General features: G+C 38.9%; 1 protein-coding gene across 1 annotated transcript in view; it reads left to right on the forward strand.

Moving 5' to 3' along the window:
* anos1b (anosmin 1b) overlaps positions 1-15,403 on the forward strand; it is a 120,337-nt gene that overhangs the window by 62,869 nt on the left and 42,065 nt on the right. The window contains 2 exon segments of the mRNA XM_079808356.1: positions 11,623-11,685; positions 14,420-14,624. Of these exon segments, the coding sequence (XP_079664482.1) occupies positions 11,623-11,685; positions 14,420-14,624 (268 nt within the window).

Below are 15,403 nucleotides of genomic sequence, written 5' to 3' on the forward strand. Positions count from 1 at the left end.
TATTTTTGCCTTTATTTTACTATTTGTCTTTTGTCAGTATAACCCCAATAATGACAGCAAGTAAAATAGTAAAGGTCGTATTAATAATAAAAAATGAAAAAATAAATAAAAAAAAATCCTTGTTACCATTGTTGTGTGTGTGACACACTCGAGCATGGTCAAATGATAGTGTGACAAACATAGAGGGATTATATCAACTCAATTAAAAGGTTATGCCATAAATATTAGCAAAAAAAATGTTAAAAGGTCATTATTTGACATGAAAAATAGTTATGTTCTATATCATTAATGGACAAATATTATATATATATATATATATATATATATATATATATATATATATATATATATATTACTTCCCTTGTTTTGAAATCAATTTCTTGTTGCATTGCTGCATTAATAGGAAGTTAATTACTATAATATGAATGAAGTTCCAAGTGTCCAACCAAAGGGAACACTAATCACAATTATGGTGAGAAGAAGTGGAGGAAATTAGTGATAAGTCTAGAAAAAATTGCCCCGCCTCAAAAACACTTTGCCCGTCCGCCTGTCCACCCGCTTGTTTTTTTGCTTTGGCAAAATGGTACTCAAACCAGTCAAGTAATGTTTACTTGAGTTTTCTAAGTAACGAAGGCATAGCATGCAAATAGTTCAGATTACTCACTTGTTTTAAGTAAGGTCAACAAATTATTGGACATTAAGTAAAGTTTACTAAAAAAGTCTTAGTAAGAACAACTGTTGGATTTTACAGTGCAAGCAGTTTTCTGTAACTAAAACTAAAACTAACTTTAGCGAACAGAACAATCACATATATTGACGAAACCAGATAAAGTCTAACTGAAAATGTGGGCTTTTATTATACATGGATAAACACTAGGTAATTAATTAAACGGGTGTCATGAGGGCAAACCATCGGGTAACACTTTAGTATGGGAAACACATTTACTATTAACTATGCCGCAATAAACTCCTAATTTACTGCTGTAACGATAATCCACTGGAGGCAAGTTGCAGTTGAACCCATGTCCAGTTTATTACAAGTGACCAAAACAAACAAGGATTTGACTTGAACAGACTTGACTTGAACAGACATGACTTGAACAGACTCACCAACAGTGGTATAGGGAACAATACTAGACAAGGGAACAAGGCAAACATAAAGGCTTAAATACATGACAAAATGACTAAACAAGACACACCTGTGAACAATCAAGACAATGAACCAATGACAACTTGACACAAGAGACTAGGGAAGCACATGACATGATCACATGAGGGCACAATGGAATCATATGACAAACCAGGAAACATGAAATGGAACTTAACAAAATAAGAACATGAACATGAAACAAAACCAAGGCACTAGACATCACAGATTCCCCCCTCTAAAGGCCTGTACACACCGGGACAAATATCGCGCACGCTTATCGCCAGCGTTTTTCGTGACATTTTTCGGCGCGTCTTGAGTGTTCACACCCAAGCGATTTTTACTAGCGATGCGCCGAGTGAACTGTACACAAGGTGGTGCTGCGGCACTTTACGCTTCTGACACTCGCTTGTCACAAAGAAGAAGAAGAGAGACAGTATTTACGTGCTTGCCAAAATCCATAAGACATATTATGTCTATGACCAAAACCATTCACACACTTTTTGCTAACTGGCAAACAGCATTAGCTGTTCATCTTCTTCTTTGTCTACTTACTACTTCTTCGTTGTATCAATGTGTGCTCGGCAAGACCGTTTTGTGCTTGAGCGCCACCAAGTCTTGTTTTACTGTCACTTCAGCAGCTCCAGGCACGTGAACAAAAGCGGCAATCTCATTGGTTGGCCAGTTTTTAATGCGCCGCATCAAAATAAAAAAACGAACCCGAGGCGTTTTTTTTTTTTTAAATGACGCATTTACGCCTGCCGTTTTGCGCGTCGGTGTGCACACTCACATTGGCGGCCTTTCTTTAGTCACGAGGCGTTAAACGCCGACAATAAACGCGCGCGAAAAACGTCCCGGTGTGAACAGGCCTTAAGGGCGGCTCCTGACGCCCAACAAAACACAATAAAACAAACAAAAAAGGAGGGCGGTCTTGGGGGAGGGATGTCAGGCCAGGCCCGTGCAGGGGGACAGGACATGGACCCTGGCAAGGCAGCGATGGGCATGGGAGCATGGGCGGACCTGGTAATTCAGGAAGCCATGGTGGTGCAGGAACTTCAGGGGACTATGGCGGTGCAGGCAGTTAAGGGGACCAGAGAGGCACAGATTCATCTCTATCCTAATGATTTTTGGCATAAAAGAAAAATCGATCATTTTGACCCATATACACACCCATATTGTTGGCTATTGCCACAAATATATCCATGCGACTTATGACTGGTTTTGTGGTCCAGGGTCACAAATGATTTCTTGTCTTACACAGCTTTCTCACAATAAGCGGTTGTCTGCCAATTATGTGTAACAGGCACTGTCAGGAAAAGCTCAGTACACAAAAATCCAGCAAGCGGCACTTAATTAATTCCCTTTAAAGCACCACTCATAAGATAAACTCATTAGTTGACCTCGTAAACTTCTAAATGTGAGGTGAACCTGCATTAAGATGATTTTACCGCTTCATTGTCACACGGAGATCTTTTGTAAACAGAAGCAACAGATGCTTGACTCATTCATCAATCATCATAACCCACAATCCCGTGCGTGTAATAACAGAGCCCCTTGTCTCTGTGAAATTAGTCACTGATAACCTGTGTCACAGCTACTGATCTCCCTGCGCTCACCCCCTGCCGCAGTGTGGTAGTTCACAAAACGCAGGGGAGACAGCCGGCCCGTAATGCAGTCCAGATCTCTGGCTCTCTCCCCATCACCCCCTTCTTCTCAGGAGTGTGTTGTCATATTGATGACTCGCAGGCAGTTTGTGTGTGTGTGTGTGTGTGTGTGTGTGTGTGTGTGTGTGTGTGTGTGTGTGTGTGTGTGTGTGTGTGTGTGTGTGTGTGTGTGTGTGTGTGTGTGTGTGTGTGTGTGTGTGTGTGTGTGTGTGTGTGTGTGTGTGTGTGTGGGTGCGGGCGTGCGTGTGCGCGTGTGCGTGTGCGTGTGTGTGTGTGTGTGTGTGTGTGGTTTTGAGGGCCGTCAGCAGTCATTGGACACACAGGATTGAGGTTGGACACACAGGAGCTATGCTGACCTCAACTGAATAGAAAGAAATGTGAAAACACTCCATCAGGACATCATAATACATTAATTTACATTCTCATATAAACTTTGATTGATAAAGGTAAACAAATATGACTTGTCGTCCACATAAAGAGGGGCTTGAGGAGAATATTTGTTGCCATTGGTCAGCAAACTGATAGTCACCATCTAAAACTCGCATTACCTTGGGTAACACTTTATTTTACAGCGTCCTTGTTACATGTTACATGTACTTACCATAACAGTAAATTATGCATAATTACATGCAACCTCAACCAAACCAATCCTAATCCTACCCTAACCCTATAGTAAATACATGTTGTTAATTAAAGGAACTGTATGTAAGAAATGTATTTCAATTGTATTTAAATCATAAATACAAATGTATTTAATCATAAAATGGCCCTGATATGTCACTAGACATTAAGAAATCATGTTAATTTCAAATACTTATATCACTGACAACGGTTGTCCGGCCAAGATATTGTCATTTTAAAAGTGAAGTTGCAGCCCTCAACTGATGTTGATGTTGACATGTAGTGTTTTGGCCTGAAGCGCCACCCTCCACTTGTCTACCAATCACGAAGTCAGTAGTGTTTCTGCATTCGGGTTGCCAGCTCTGCTCTAGTTACCACAGCTGCAGCTACAAACTTTTTGGATAAACAATGTCTAACTTTACGAAACCTAAACAACCTCGTTATGAATCAGAAAAACGTTGTGACAGTGTCTGAAATAAAACAAGGATTTGTATAAGAGATGCCTATGAAAGATGGAGACGGCTGAAAACGGAGAATAATTTGAAGACTGATGCCAATGTTGCTAATTTTCTCCTGGACAGGTAAGGTTCATCTATGTTTGGCTAATTTGTACTTAATGTAAATGGACATTTTCAAATATTCATGACAGTCGAACAAAGTTATGCATGTTCGTGCAAAGTAACGTTAGGTTAGCGCAGATGGAGGAGGTGGGTCATTGAATTGAAAAGGTATAAAGGAATTGTTTGGTAAATAAAAACGGCGAGTCGTCATTGCTAACATTAGTAATGCATTATCAGAGCCCGTTTCTCTGTCATTATGCTGGGACGCTGAGGAAAACAACATTAGCACGCTTATTATTGCAATGTGAAAACGTATTTGAGACAGTAGCCTAACGTTACCTCGGTAAAAATGATTCCTCATTCGTTCTTCGCATATATAGTGGACAAAACATGCTGCAAGTTGACCTGGGGCCCGTTTCAGTAAGGAGGTTCAACCAACTCTGAGTTTAAACCTGAACTCTGAGTTGACTTACTCTGAGATGGGAAACTCTGAGTTTTGGGTTTCAGAACAGCTGAATTGAGGTAGTTCAATCAACTCTGAGTAGACTGACTCTGAGTTAAGCTCATGCACTCCAACTATGAAAAGCCACGATCAATGGAGCTCCGAAATTACAATTCACCATGGCAACAGCACCCAACAAAAAGATGTTTGCATACTTCTGGGTCAATATGTAAGTTTAATTCTAAATTATTTTAATTAAGTTTAATTTTCATGGTATCCAAAAGGCAAACAAAGAATGTGGCAGCAGCTAAAAATGAAAAATAAAAACATAATTCAATCAGGTAAAGCTTTAAGCATAAAATGTTCATGTGTGTAGGTTTAATGACTTTACAAACATTTGACATATTAATTAAATATCATTCAGTGTCCAATGTGCAGCAGCTTTTCCCACATAGACCCTTTTCACAGTGATGACGTGTTTTAATGGTCATCAATATCGTAAATCCTGCAACGTTTTTTTTATTTATTTTTTATGTATGTACATTTATAACACTAATACTTAGTATTATATTACTTTTGCATCAAATTACAAAAATCAAGTTACTGCTGCTGTGAGAGTGTTTCTAATACAGCGTCTATGGGAGTGATAGTTAAAATTAACATCTTTCTCTCTTTTCACTGCAGTTATCAATCTCACTTTAATTTTTCCATCTTTTTGAAATCACTATTGTGGAGTTTTTCTTTTGCTATTTGAGCAAATGGAGACACACAAATATATATTTAATGTATTCTCTCATTCACCGCTATAAGAGTTAACCCAACTATGACGACTTCAGCTTCGGAAACCCAGAAATGTGAAAAGGGTCTATGCTTTTTTCACATAATGAAATGTTCTCTGATCCCACCTGTTACATTTATTAATCAGGGTAATGACATTATTGACTTCTACTCAGGCCAGCCAAACACCAGCACCACTGACAGATGAAGAGGAGATGGAGGAAGAATATTAACACCCAACAGGAAAAAGAATAAAGTATTTGTAGGAAATAAAGATGACTATAAAAAATGTAAATAAATGTATTTAACAGCTGTGGTGGTGGTTATGCCATATATCTCGTACTACCATCTGGCAGTATCCTTCCATTCCATACAGTAATCCGTTTTCAGAAAGTGTGATGATGGGAATATGAGTGTCATCAATGCGTCCAACCACTGGAAATCCTAAAGGAAATTCGAATTATTAGGTTACTTCTAGAGGATTATCAAGTGAACGTCAGGATCCTGTATAAAAGGACATGCCATTTTTGTCACTTTGACAGTGTCCTCATGATGAAAATATGAGCAATGAATGTTCCTGCAAAGAATGCTTTTCTTACTTTTTATTTTTGTCAAGTGGCAGATAATTTAATTTGTTTTAAGTAAACTTTGCTTACTTTAGATTTAGATTAAATTTATATATTTTTTTATATTTATACTTGAAATACGACCAAAATACTCCGTAAGAAAAGCATTTGTGGCGTTTGAATGAATGAATAAACTATTTAAACACTGTTGGTGCTTTAAAAAGGGGGAGGAGAACGAAAGAAACTCTGGGTTTACCAAAAGAAAACCTGCTTCTGACCAGGTTAGGTTCACAGAGTAAGTTACCCTGGTAACTGACTCTGAGTATAAGTTACCTCTCTTTCAGAAACGGGCTTGGCTTACCCTGCTTTCTCGGGTTTGACATACCTCCCATTCTGAAACAGAAAACCCAGAGTTTCCCTTATTTCAGGGTTAACATACTCAGAGTTTTCACTTAACCTCCTTTCTGAAACGGACCCCTGTATGACCATTGCTAATGTTATTTAGCTTTGCTGTAATTTTACTTAAGTATTTTTTCATGTGGGAATGTACTGTCACATACAAGCGTTCATATTTACGATTAGTTTTGGCTAATCGCCATTAGTAAATTTTTGCGATTCATAATTACTTCACAAAACATCGCTCTTGAAGCATAAACATAATTAACAGAAAGAAAAAAAACCTTGTCACTTGCCATTGAAAGCTCCTTGTAGCAGCCTACATTCCTGCTGGATCCTGCAGCCTATCTGGCAACCTCGAGTCAGGGGAGGGGGAGAGGGGAGACCCGCTCAACAGTAATTTGAAAGTGATTGCAGTACCAGTTTTGGCCACAGTCCTACATACAGCTCCTTTAATATTACTCCGTACTTAAATATATACCCTGTAACAATGACACCTTAAAATAGTGCAATCCTACCTTGTTTTGTGTTTTGTTTTGCAACAAAAAAATTGTGCACTTAATTGTATTAAATGTGCATTTGTGGTGTACTTAAAATATTAAAAGTATAATTTAAAGGACTTTATTTGCAGACAATGTAATATTAATGAAACAAAAGGCCACTAAAAGGCACAATATGTAAGATTAAACTATCCAAAAACCACTAGAACAATGTTAAATATTTTGTTGACTTGTGTACTTGCATTATCCCAAATGTTTCCAAGAATGTTTAAATCCATAGAAATAAGCAATTTTAACCAGGACACGGGCTGTGCATCGCCTATCAATTACATCATACCTGAGCTACCCTCGGTTTCCGAGAAACCATGGAAACACCAAAGACACTTTAATATATTATGTGTTTTATTAGACAGGTGAGCAACTGTTTGGATACTTTCATGAACAGAAAACTAATCATTGTTATACAGCTCAACACAGATAGTCTAATTGTTGAAAGGTCCTGTTCTTCGTGATCCCATTTTTCAAACTTTAGTTAGTGTGTAATGTTGCTGTTAGAGCATAAATAATACCTGTAAAATTATAAAGCTCAAAGTTCAATGCCAAGCGAGATATTTTATTTGACAGAAGTTCCCTTTCAAAGCCTACAGCGAACGGCCGGTTTGGACTACATCTCTGTACATCCTGCTTTAATTACGTCAGTAGAACAGTTTGTCGACTAACCTCCGCCCACAAGAATACGCGATTGCGTTTGTCGCCATGTCGTTCAGACGCTGTTATTTTCATTCCGGAGTCAAATCACCTTTGTTTGGCCTTCAGGGGCTGTAGTTTGAGCGCGTTCATCTCCCCGTTATGGTAAGAGGCGTGACCTTTCCGGGCAACGTGTGCAAAGCTGCTGTTGAATCACAACACGGGAACCGCTGGCACAATCAGAACTCGTTACGTATTTCTGAAGGAGGGACTTCATAGAACGAGGAAATTCTCAGGTCGTTTTGAGGACAGTGAAAACAGCAGTATACAGATAAGTAAATTGTGTGAAAAATTTACTTGTGTTTTTTTACACATGAAACATGAACACATGTTATATTGCACACTGTAAACACAATCAAAGCTTCAAAAAAACACGAAAAACGGGACCTTTAAATCTGGTTTTCTTGATTTACCGCAAGTACCATGTTTTACCATGACTAATATCAATCTAGCTCACTGCAGTGTGAACAAATGTCTCAGTCGCCACCGAGCGAACACACTCAAATGTGTGTAATATGATAAAACAGTGCTGCGTTACCCCACATACGCATGAGCGGATGAAGAGGAAGCGCTCATCTGCAGCAGAATAAAAGCTCCGCCAAATCAAGGAACAAGTGACCTCTAGCGTTTAGCCTGTAGCGGCCACTTTTAGGGTGCTTTCACACTAGCAGTTTTGCGCCCCCGGGTTCGATTGATGTCAGAGTTTGGATCGTTTGGATGATGTGAACGGTGTCTTCCGGACTCGGTTGTGCACCTGCGAACCGTACCCAAGTCCGCTTAAAAAGGTGGTCCCAGGTACGGTTCATGTGAACTCCGGTACAGCTCGCTGCTGATGTTAACGCAATCGCTATTAATGACGTTGGATTTTTTAAAAATGTGTGTTTGTGTGTGTTTCACTCATTTTCCTGGCGAGCATGACTGACGTACTGCAAGCAGAGAGCTGTAGATCTAATTTCTGCTCGTCTTCAGCGTTCTTTAGATAATTTGCAGTACATTCGCGGCATATAGATGCAAGTGCCATTACATACTGAAGCTTTGGAAACAAAACCAGCAGTTCAAAAACAAAAATATAAAAGAGGTGAGCAATACTTTTGCATTTTGCCGCTTTTACGCTCGTTACTAAGCAACCGGGTAAACAGCTGCTGCTTTGATGACGCAAACGCACCCCGGTTCGGATCCAAATAATACAAAATGAACACAGTCCAACAGGGGCAGGGGGAGGGGGGAGCAATCGAGCATTGGTTCGGTCCACGCAATCGAACCAAGTGTAAAAGCACCCTTAAAAAGTGCACTTTGATGTAATGTCAAATGAAAGGGTTTACTTTAAGATACATTTAAATCATGTTTTAAGTCTTTTGTCGTGTTGCCTTCGAAGAAGTACACTTATTTTGAAGCGTTGACTAACATACTAAAGCACATGTAAAGTACCTGATTATAACTGTAGAGTGTTATTTAGGCCCGTGTTTTAGTTGAAGAATGTTTTATCTTTTTGAGAATATTAGTATTGGATGAGTTTGGTTGTTTTCCTTTCTGCAGACTGTCAGTCTGTAGTGATATGGGCATTGGCGAGACATTAGAATCACTAGAAGGAAAACAAATCGTATTTATCTTAAGAAAAGAACATATTTTGAACAGAATCCCTGTTTCCATTTTAATCGAAGTCTGTATAAATGACTTTGATTATCTTGATAATAAGATTATCTTTTGCAGTAAGGTGAAACCAGCCTCACTCCATGTCTCTCTTCTCTCCTATTTTCTTCTCTTTTGAACGTGGTCTTGACTTTGAGTTCAGCCAAATGAAAGCTGTCTGTTCAGGTGGGGGATAGATGGGGGCAGATGTCAGAATAATCCATCACATAACACACAACAGATGTGTTCAAATGTTCCAGCACATGAGCGACTGGAGGCCCGGCCAGCAGGGGTTCGACCAGGAGCACGTCTCACAGGGAACGGATAACTTAGATTAGAGAGGAAAAAGCACACTTGGTTCTGAAACGGAACAAATGTGGTCATCCTTTGTACTGAATATTTGAATCCTTGTACATCTGAGGCTTTGTTCACATAAATTCAATCTTTGGGACTGACCACATTTTGTAATTAATAGAATTGAATCTGTTTGTGCAGTCAATATCCAATATATCTCCATCGTTTTCCATTGTAATTACAAAAAAAATTATGAATGAAGCCAAGAGAATTACTCTTACAACAAATTAGAACAGTTGTCATCGGGGGAAAAGGACAGAAAACTGGAAATGTTACTTTCATCATGGATAAACTTATGAGCTGCATGGGACAACATACAGTAAGCAACTGTATTTGCACTTTTTTTCATATGGAAACTAGACCTGCTCACTAAAGGCCTGAAATCGGAAAAAAAAACGAATTGGTGTGATGTCATAATCAACAAAATCAGACCAAAACTAAGTTTGTTTCAGGAGTTTGAAACAGCTTTCCAAAGCGAACTTTCTAGAAAAGTTTGCTCCTGCTGGTAAACACCTTCGAACTCCAATTGGTCCATGGCGATGATGTGTAAATCTTCTCCAGTCCATTTCCTCTGTTGAGTCAGTCGAGGTCAGATGTCCGCAAGTGAACACATGAACACTGGAGAGACACTTTATAGTAGAAATTTAAGTGTAATTCTATTTGAAAGAGACACTGACACAGTTTTTTCATATTTAATACTGTAAAGCTGCTTTTAAATCCACATCTCTATGATCAGATGCTTTCTTTACTGCTGTTTTCTCAATGCTGTCATTTTTGTTGTGTGTTTATTTTGTTATTGAGTGGAGAGTGTGCAGCACATATTTACATATTCATCTAAAACTGCTCTCAGCAGCATGGATAGCGTCAGGATGTTTGCTAACAGTAAACCGCTGATCATGTATTTCAAACTTCTTTTTACCCCTAAGCGAAGAACGGAAAAGAGCTTCGACATTAGTATATCAGGGCCTTAAAGGGGTAGTCCACCCAAAAATGAAAATTAGCCCATGATTTATTCACCCTCAAGCCATGCTAGGTGTGTATGACTTCTTTCAGATGAATACAACTGGGTATTAAAAAATGTCCTGGCTCTTCCAAGCTTTATAATGGCAGAGAATGGTAAATGAGATTTTGAAGCCCCAAAAAAGTGCATCCATCCATGATAAAAGTACTCCATATGGGGCTCCAGGGTGTTAATAAAGGCCTTCTGAAGCGAATTGATGGCTTCGTGTAAGAAAAATATCCATATTTAAAACTTTATCAACTAAAATAACTAGCAGACAGCCTACACATGTCAACTTACGCCAAAAGAGTAACCCCTGACACGATGTATGACGTCGGATGTAGGAGTAGCGTATGCTTAGATGCCTCTCATGGTTCAAACAAATAGGGCTGGGCAACAAGCTCAAGCTCCTTCTCTGTAAAAAATCTTGTTTAAGACTTCTATTTCATTACCGGTGTTTTGTTTTGCTCTATCCTCTGCGCTTCCGCATTCGTCAATGCGTCATGACATCATCGTGTGAGGTCAAGGGTTACTCTTTCGCCGTAAATCGATGCGTACTGGTGTCTGTCGGAAGCTAGTTACTTTAGTTTGTAAAGTTTAAAGGGCTAGTTTTAAAGGAATAGTTCACCCAAAAATTTAAAATCTTAAAATACAGCATGAGGGACTGTAAAAGATAGGTAACACTTTAGTATGGGGAACACATAATAATAATAATAATAATAATAATAATAATAATAATAATAATAATAATAATAATAATAATAATAATAATATAACAATATCCTAGTAATATGCATGCGAATAAGCAACTTGTTAATAGCGATAATTGGATCCTAAAATACAGTTTGAGTGAAAATAAATTTAGACATGAGTTTAAAGAGTTTAAATTCCTGCTCAAAATTTAGGGTTAAGGTAGGAACTCTAAATAAACACAATGTATAAACGTGAATCTAGCAACATTTAGACAGGGTCAAGTTTAAGACCCAAGACGGCAACCCATGAAATATTCATCAATCTGTCAATATTTTAAACAGCTTGTCACATTAGTTTGAAGTTGTGCCGTCTACACAATGCAACCCAGTTTGAACGTGTCCCCGTGGCTGCAGTACTGTAACAGTGCATTCCTTGTACTCACATGCAAATTTTTGTGTGTTCTGTTTCTCCACGGATTTAAACATTTATAGGCCATACTCAGGTCTGTTTATGTGTTTGTCTGCAGTGCCTACAACCATGCAAGGAATTATGGGAAACAAGACGAGCCCTGTCTCCTAAGACCTGCGAGGTAAGTCTCTCCACAGAAGGTCTGTTTTAGAATTCCTCCAAGGATGTTTCTCTGATTAAAAACCACACAAATCAACACAATGCGCACATAAATATACCTCTAAGACGAGCTTATGCCTGTATGACATAAATTAGCACACAGAGCCATGAAGTCACGCTCCGCAATCAAAGCATGCGTGTGGTTTGGTGTGCGTTAGGCGAATCCAAATTGAAGCAGAAACTGAATGACTCTCCGAATTCCGATGTGATTTTATGGCCCTTTTATCCCATGTCCCCAGAGTGGTCTAGAGTTGAACGCAGAGATTATGTTTCCCTCAGCGGAGATCAGCACGTTATTGAAGTGAAGCAGATAAGCAGCGTATTTACGTCCAGACCTTTGTTCTTCACAGCGAGTACAACAACTGTTAACATCTTGTTGAAATTCAGTGATCATTATCTCAACAAAGCTTTAATTTAAACCGTCAGCGTGAAGTGTTTCAACGCTTGAGGTCCATCTGATGGACGCGCTGTGTGGTTCAGCTGTGCGTAAGACTCATTGGGTAATAAGTACCCAGAATGCTTCACAGCCACTTAGAAACATGCAGTGAAGCCCTTTGTTGTTTTCCCAATTCTGTGATTCACCCAATGGAAGAAACATGCGCCTCGTTCAGACTGACAGAAGTGTTGAGTTGAGTAATCTTGGAGATGTTGTGCAGATGAAGTTTCCAGAGTGCCCCGCAGCCACATGTGTGTTCAGAATCAGAGGTTGTGTGTGTTTGACTCAGGCCATAGAGGACAGCATGCCAACCGTGGCGAAAGCGTGCGAGTCAGTGCAAACACAACAGGACAGAGACGCAGGGACCGTTGGACGCCTCTGTGGCTCATCCAGCATGTTTGGGTGGGTGGCTTTGTCTAACCACTGCGTCCCACTCGGTGTCTGTCTTTCCTTCACTTTCTGTCACTCCCTGGTTTCCAGCTGCCTCTCATTAGTGGTGTGTGTGTTAAATCAAGCATCACTGTTACTATTGCTATTAAGGTTAGCGATTTGAACAAACCCCTATTCAGACCCTCCAGAATTTAACGCAAAACAAGCAATCTCTGAATTAGACCTTTTTGTCTTATTTCTGCTGTTTTTCAGCATAAAATGTTAACCTGAGTGGGAGGAAGCAACATTAGCTGTTCAAAATTCATAATTCTGAGCCCAATACTCGTTCAGCTGCCCTGCCGCTGTATTTTAGTGGAGATTCAGGGATTGACTGACATATTAAACACACAGGGAAGCACTGTTTTTTCATGCATATGTACATTTTCTGAGATTTTGGGCTTTTTGGCTTTTCATAAAGTGTATATATATATATATATATATATATATATAGCACTTTATCTATTTGCATCTGTAGATTTCAAGGTAACACTTTATTTTACAGTGTTAGTTACATATGTTACATGTACTTACCATGGTAATAACAGTAAATTATGCATAATTACATGCAACTAACCCTCAACCAAACCCTAATCCTACCCTAACCCTATAGTAAGTGCATGTAGTTAATCAATATTACTCAGTACTTAAATATATAATTGTAACAATGACACCCTAAAATAAAGTATAACTGATACAATACATATCTTAAAAGGTTGTTTTGTCAAAATGATTTTTTTCAGCACTTACATACACCAAAACTCACAATTTTATTCCTAACTATATTCCTAACTATTTAGAGAGGGGTTTGTTCATAAATAATTTGCCTGTACCGATATGTTTTTATTACCTTAGAATGAGCCATTTTTTTCTCTATATATCGTGGGTCCCCTTACAGTGATGTCACTATTTTGCTCCGCCATGTTTCTACAGAAGCCCTAAATGGACAAACTGCTCTACAGAGCCCTAGCTACTCTCTGCTGTTTCAGACAACCACATCTTTGTCCTGTGTCGGCCCCCGTAGCTTCTCTATGTGCTCCGAAAGGGGGGTAAAATGAGACACACTGCACCTAGATAATGCCTCATTTGCATATTTAAACATAGCATTTCAGGAAACTTGTAATACAAAAAATGTCTGCATTTTTTTATATAATTAAACAACAGGGTAAGTATGTTGATATATTTTAGTTTTTTTTTTTTACCCTATTCCCCTGGGGTGTTTGCACAGTTTGCACTTGCTTTAAACACAGGGATTTTACTGTGTAGCATCCAACCTTAAGCCATTTTTTTTGTCAAAAAGTTAGTGATCCTTAATATTTAAAGGTCAATCAAAGAATGTTGCTCAAAGAATGTTTTCTGCCAACATTATGAGAACATTCATTAAATACTAATTACAATATACACCGATCAGGCATAACATTATTAATTATTTCTTTATCACGGCACCTGTTAGTGGGTGGGATATATTAGGCAACAAAAGAACATTTTGTCCGCAAAGTTTATGTGTTAGAAACAGGAAAAATGGGCAAGCGTAAGCCAAATTATGATGGCTAGATGACTGGGTCAGAGCATCTCCAAAACTGCAGCTCTTGTGGGGTGTTCCTGGTCTGCAGTGATCAGTATCTATATAAAAGTGATCCAAGGATGTCATGGGCGGCCAAGGCTCATTGATGCACGAGGGGACCGAAGTTTGAACGAAAACGAGAACTTTGAGAGAATCTTGCCAAAACGTTGGCCAAGCGTTCCCTGTTAGCTGTAATAATGTATACTTAGGCGAATATTTCCATTGTAAAATTTGGGCTTTTATCTTTGTGTCTCTACCTTTGGAAAGAAGCATCATGAGTGTGTGACCAGTGCCGAGTTTCTGCGATCTCTGCGGACACAGAAGCAGGGCGACTGTCCTCCACCCCAGAGGGCGTCGGGCTTCGCCGCAGCCTGTGTGGAAGGATGTGCGATCGACCGCGAGTGCTCTGGCTTCAAAAAGTGCTGCTCAAACGGATGTGGCCACACCTGCCAGTCCCCGGCCAACCTTTACAGAGGTATAACACACTGCAGGGTGTGATGGGAATGCACCTCAGGTTCTTGGGTGAATGGTAGATGCATTTACATTAACATTACGTGATATATTCAGTTCAAAATTGTGGATTGAAAAATGTTGCCAATTAATTTGATCTAGAATAAAGACACCCTCTGCCCTTCTTGTATGGAACATTAATATATTTTGAAGAATGTTGGTGACCAGTTTCAGTTCCCATTGACTTCCATTGTTTGGGCAAAAAATGGTCTGGCTACCACCATTATTCAAAATATCTTATTTTATGTTCCTCAGAAGAAAGAAAGTCATACAAGTTTGGAACGACATGAGGGTGAGTAAATTATTTGTTGGACTTTAAAAGGTTAAAATTGTTCAAATAAATTTAATTGATTAGAATGACGATCTTTTTAAATCTGTAGTAAAGCATTTTTGTTTTAAATATTTTAATATAACTAGCCTACATAAATACAAAATTACTGCTAGATTACAAAGGTCTGGCACATGCATTAAAACTAAATGTTTTTAATGATTTTCTTCATCTCAGACACCAAAAACTCACCAAAATGACATATTTAAACATATTTTTTTCCTGTGAAAAAAAGACTACATGCCTTAAAATAGCTTGAATGTAACTCTACACCATTGCTACATTTAGTATACACAGATTCATGAATATGCAAATGATCCACGCCTCCACTCACTCGCACCAGCTCAGAATACCTGATCCACTCGCTCAACTTTACTGTAGTAAATGCTGCACAAAGGCAAGTGGAAATACTGGTT

The sequence above is a fragment of the Gobio gobio genome (assembly GCF_949357685.1).
Source record: "Gobio gobio genome assembly, chromosome: 24".
In the NCBI taxonomy this organism is placed as follows: domain Eukaryota; kingdom Metazoa; phylum Chordata; class Actinopteri; order Cypriniformes; family Gobionidae; genus Gobio; species Gobio gobio.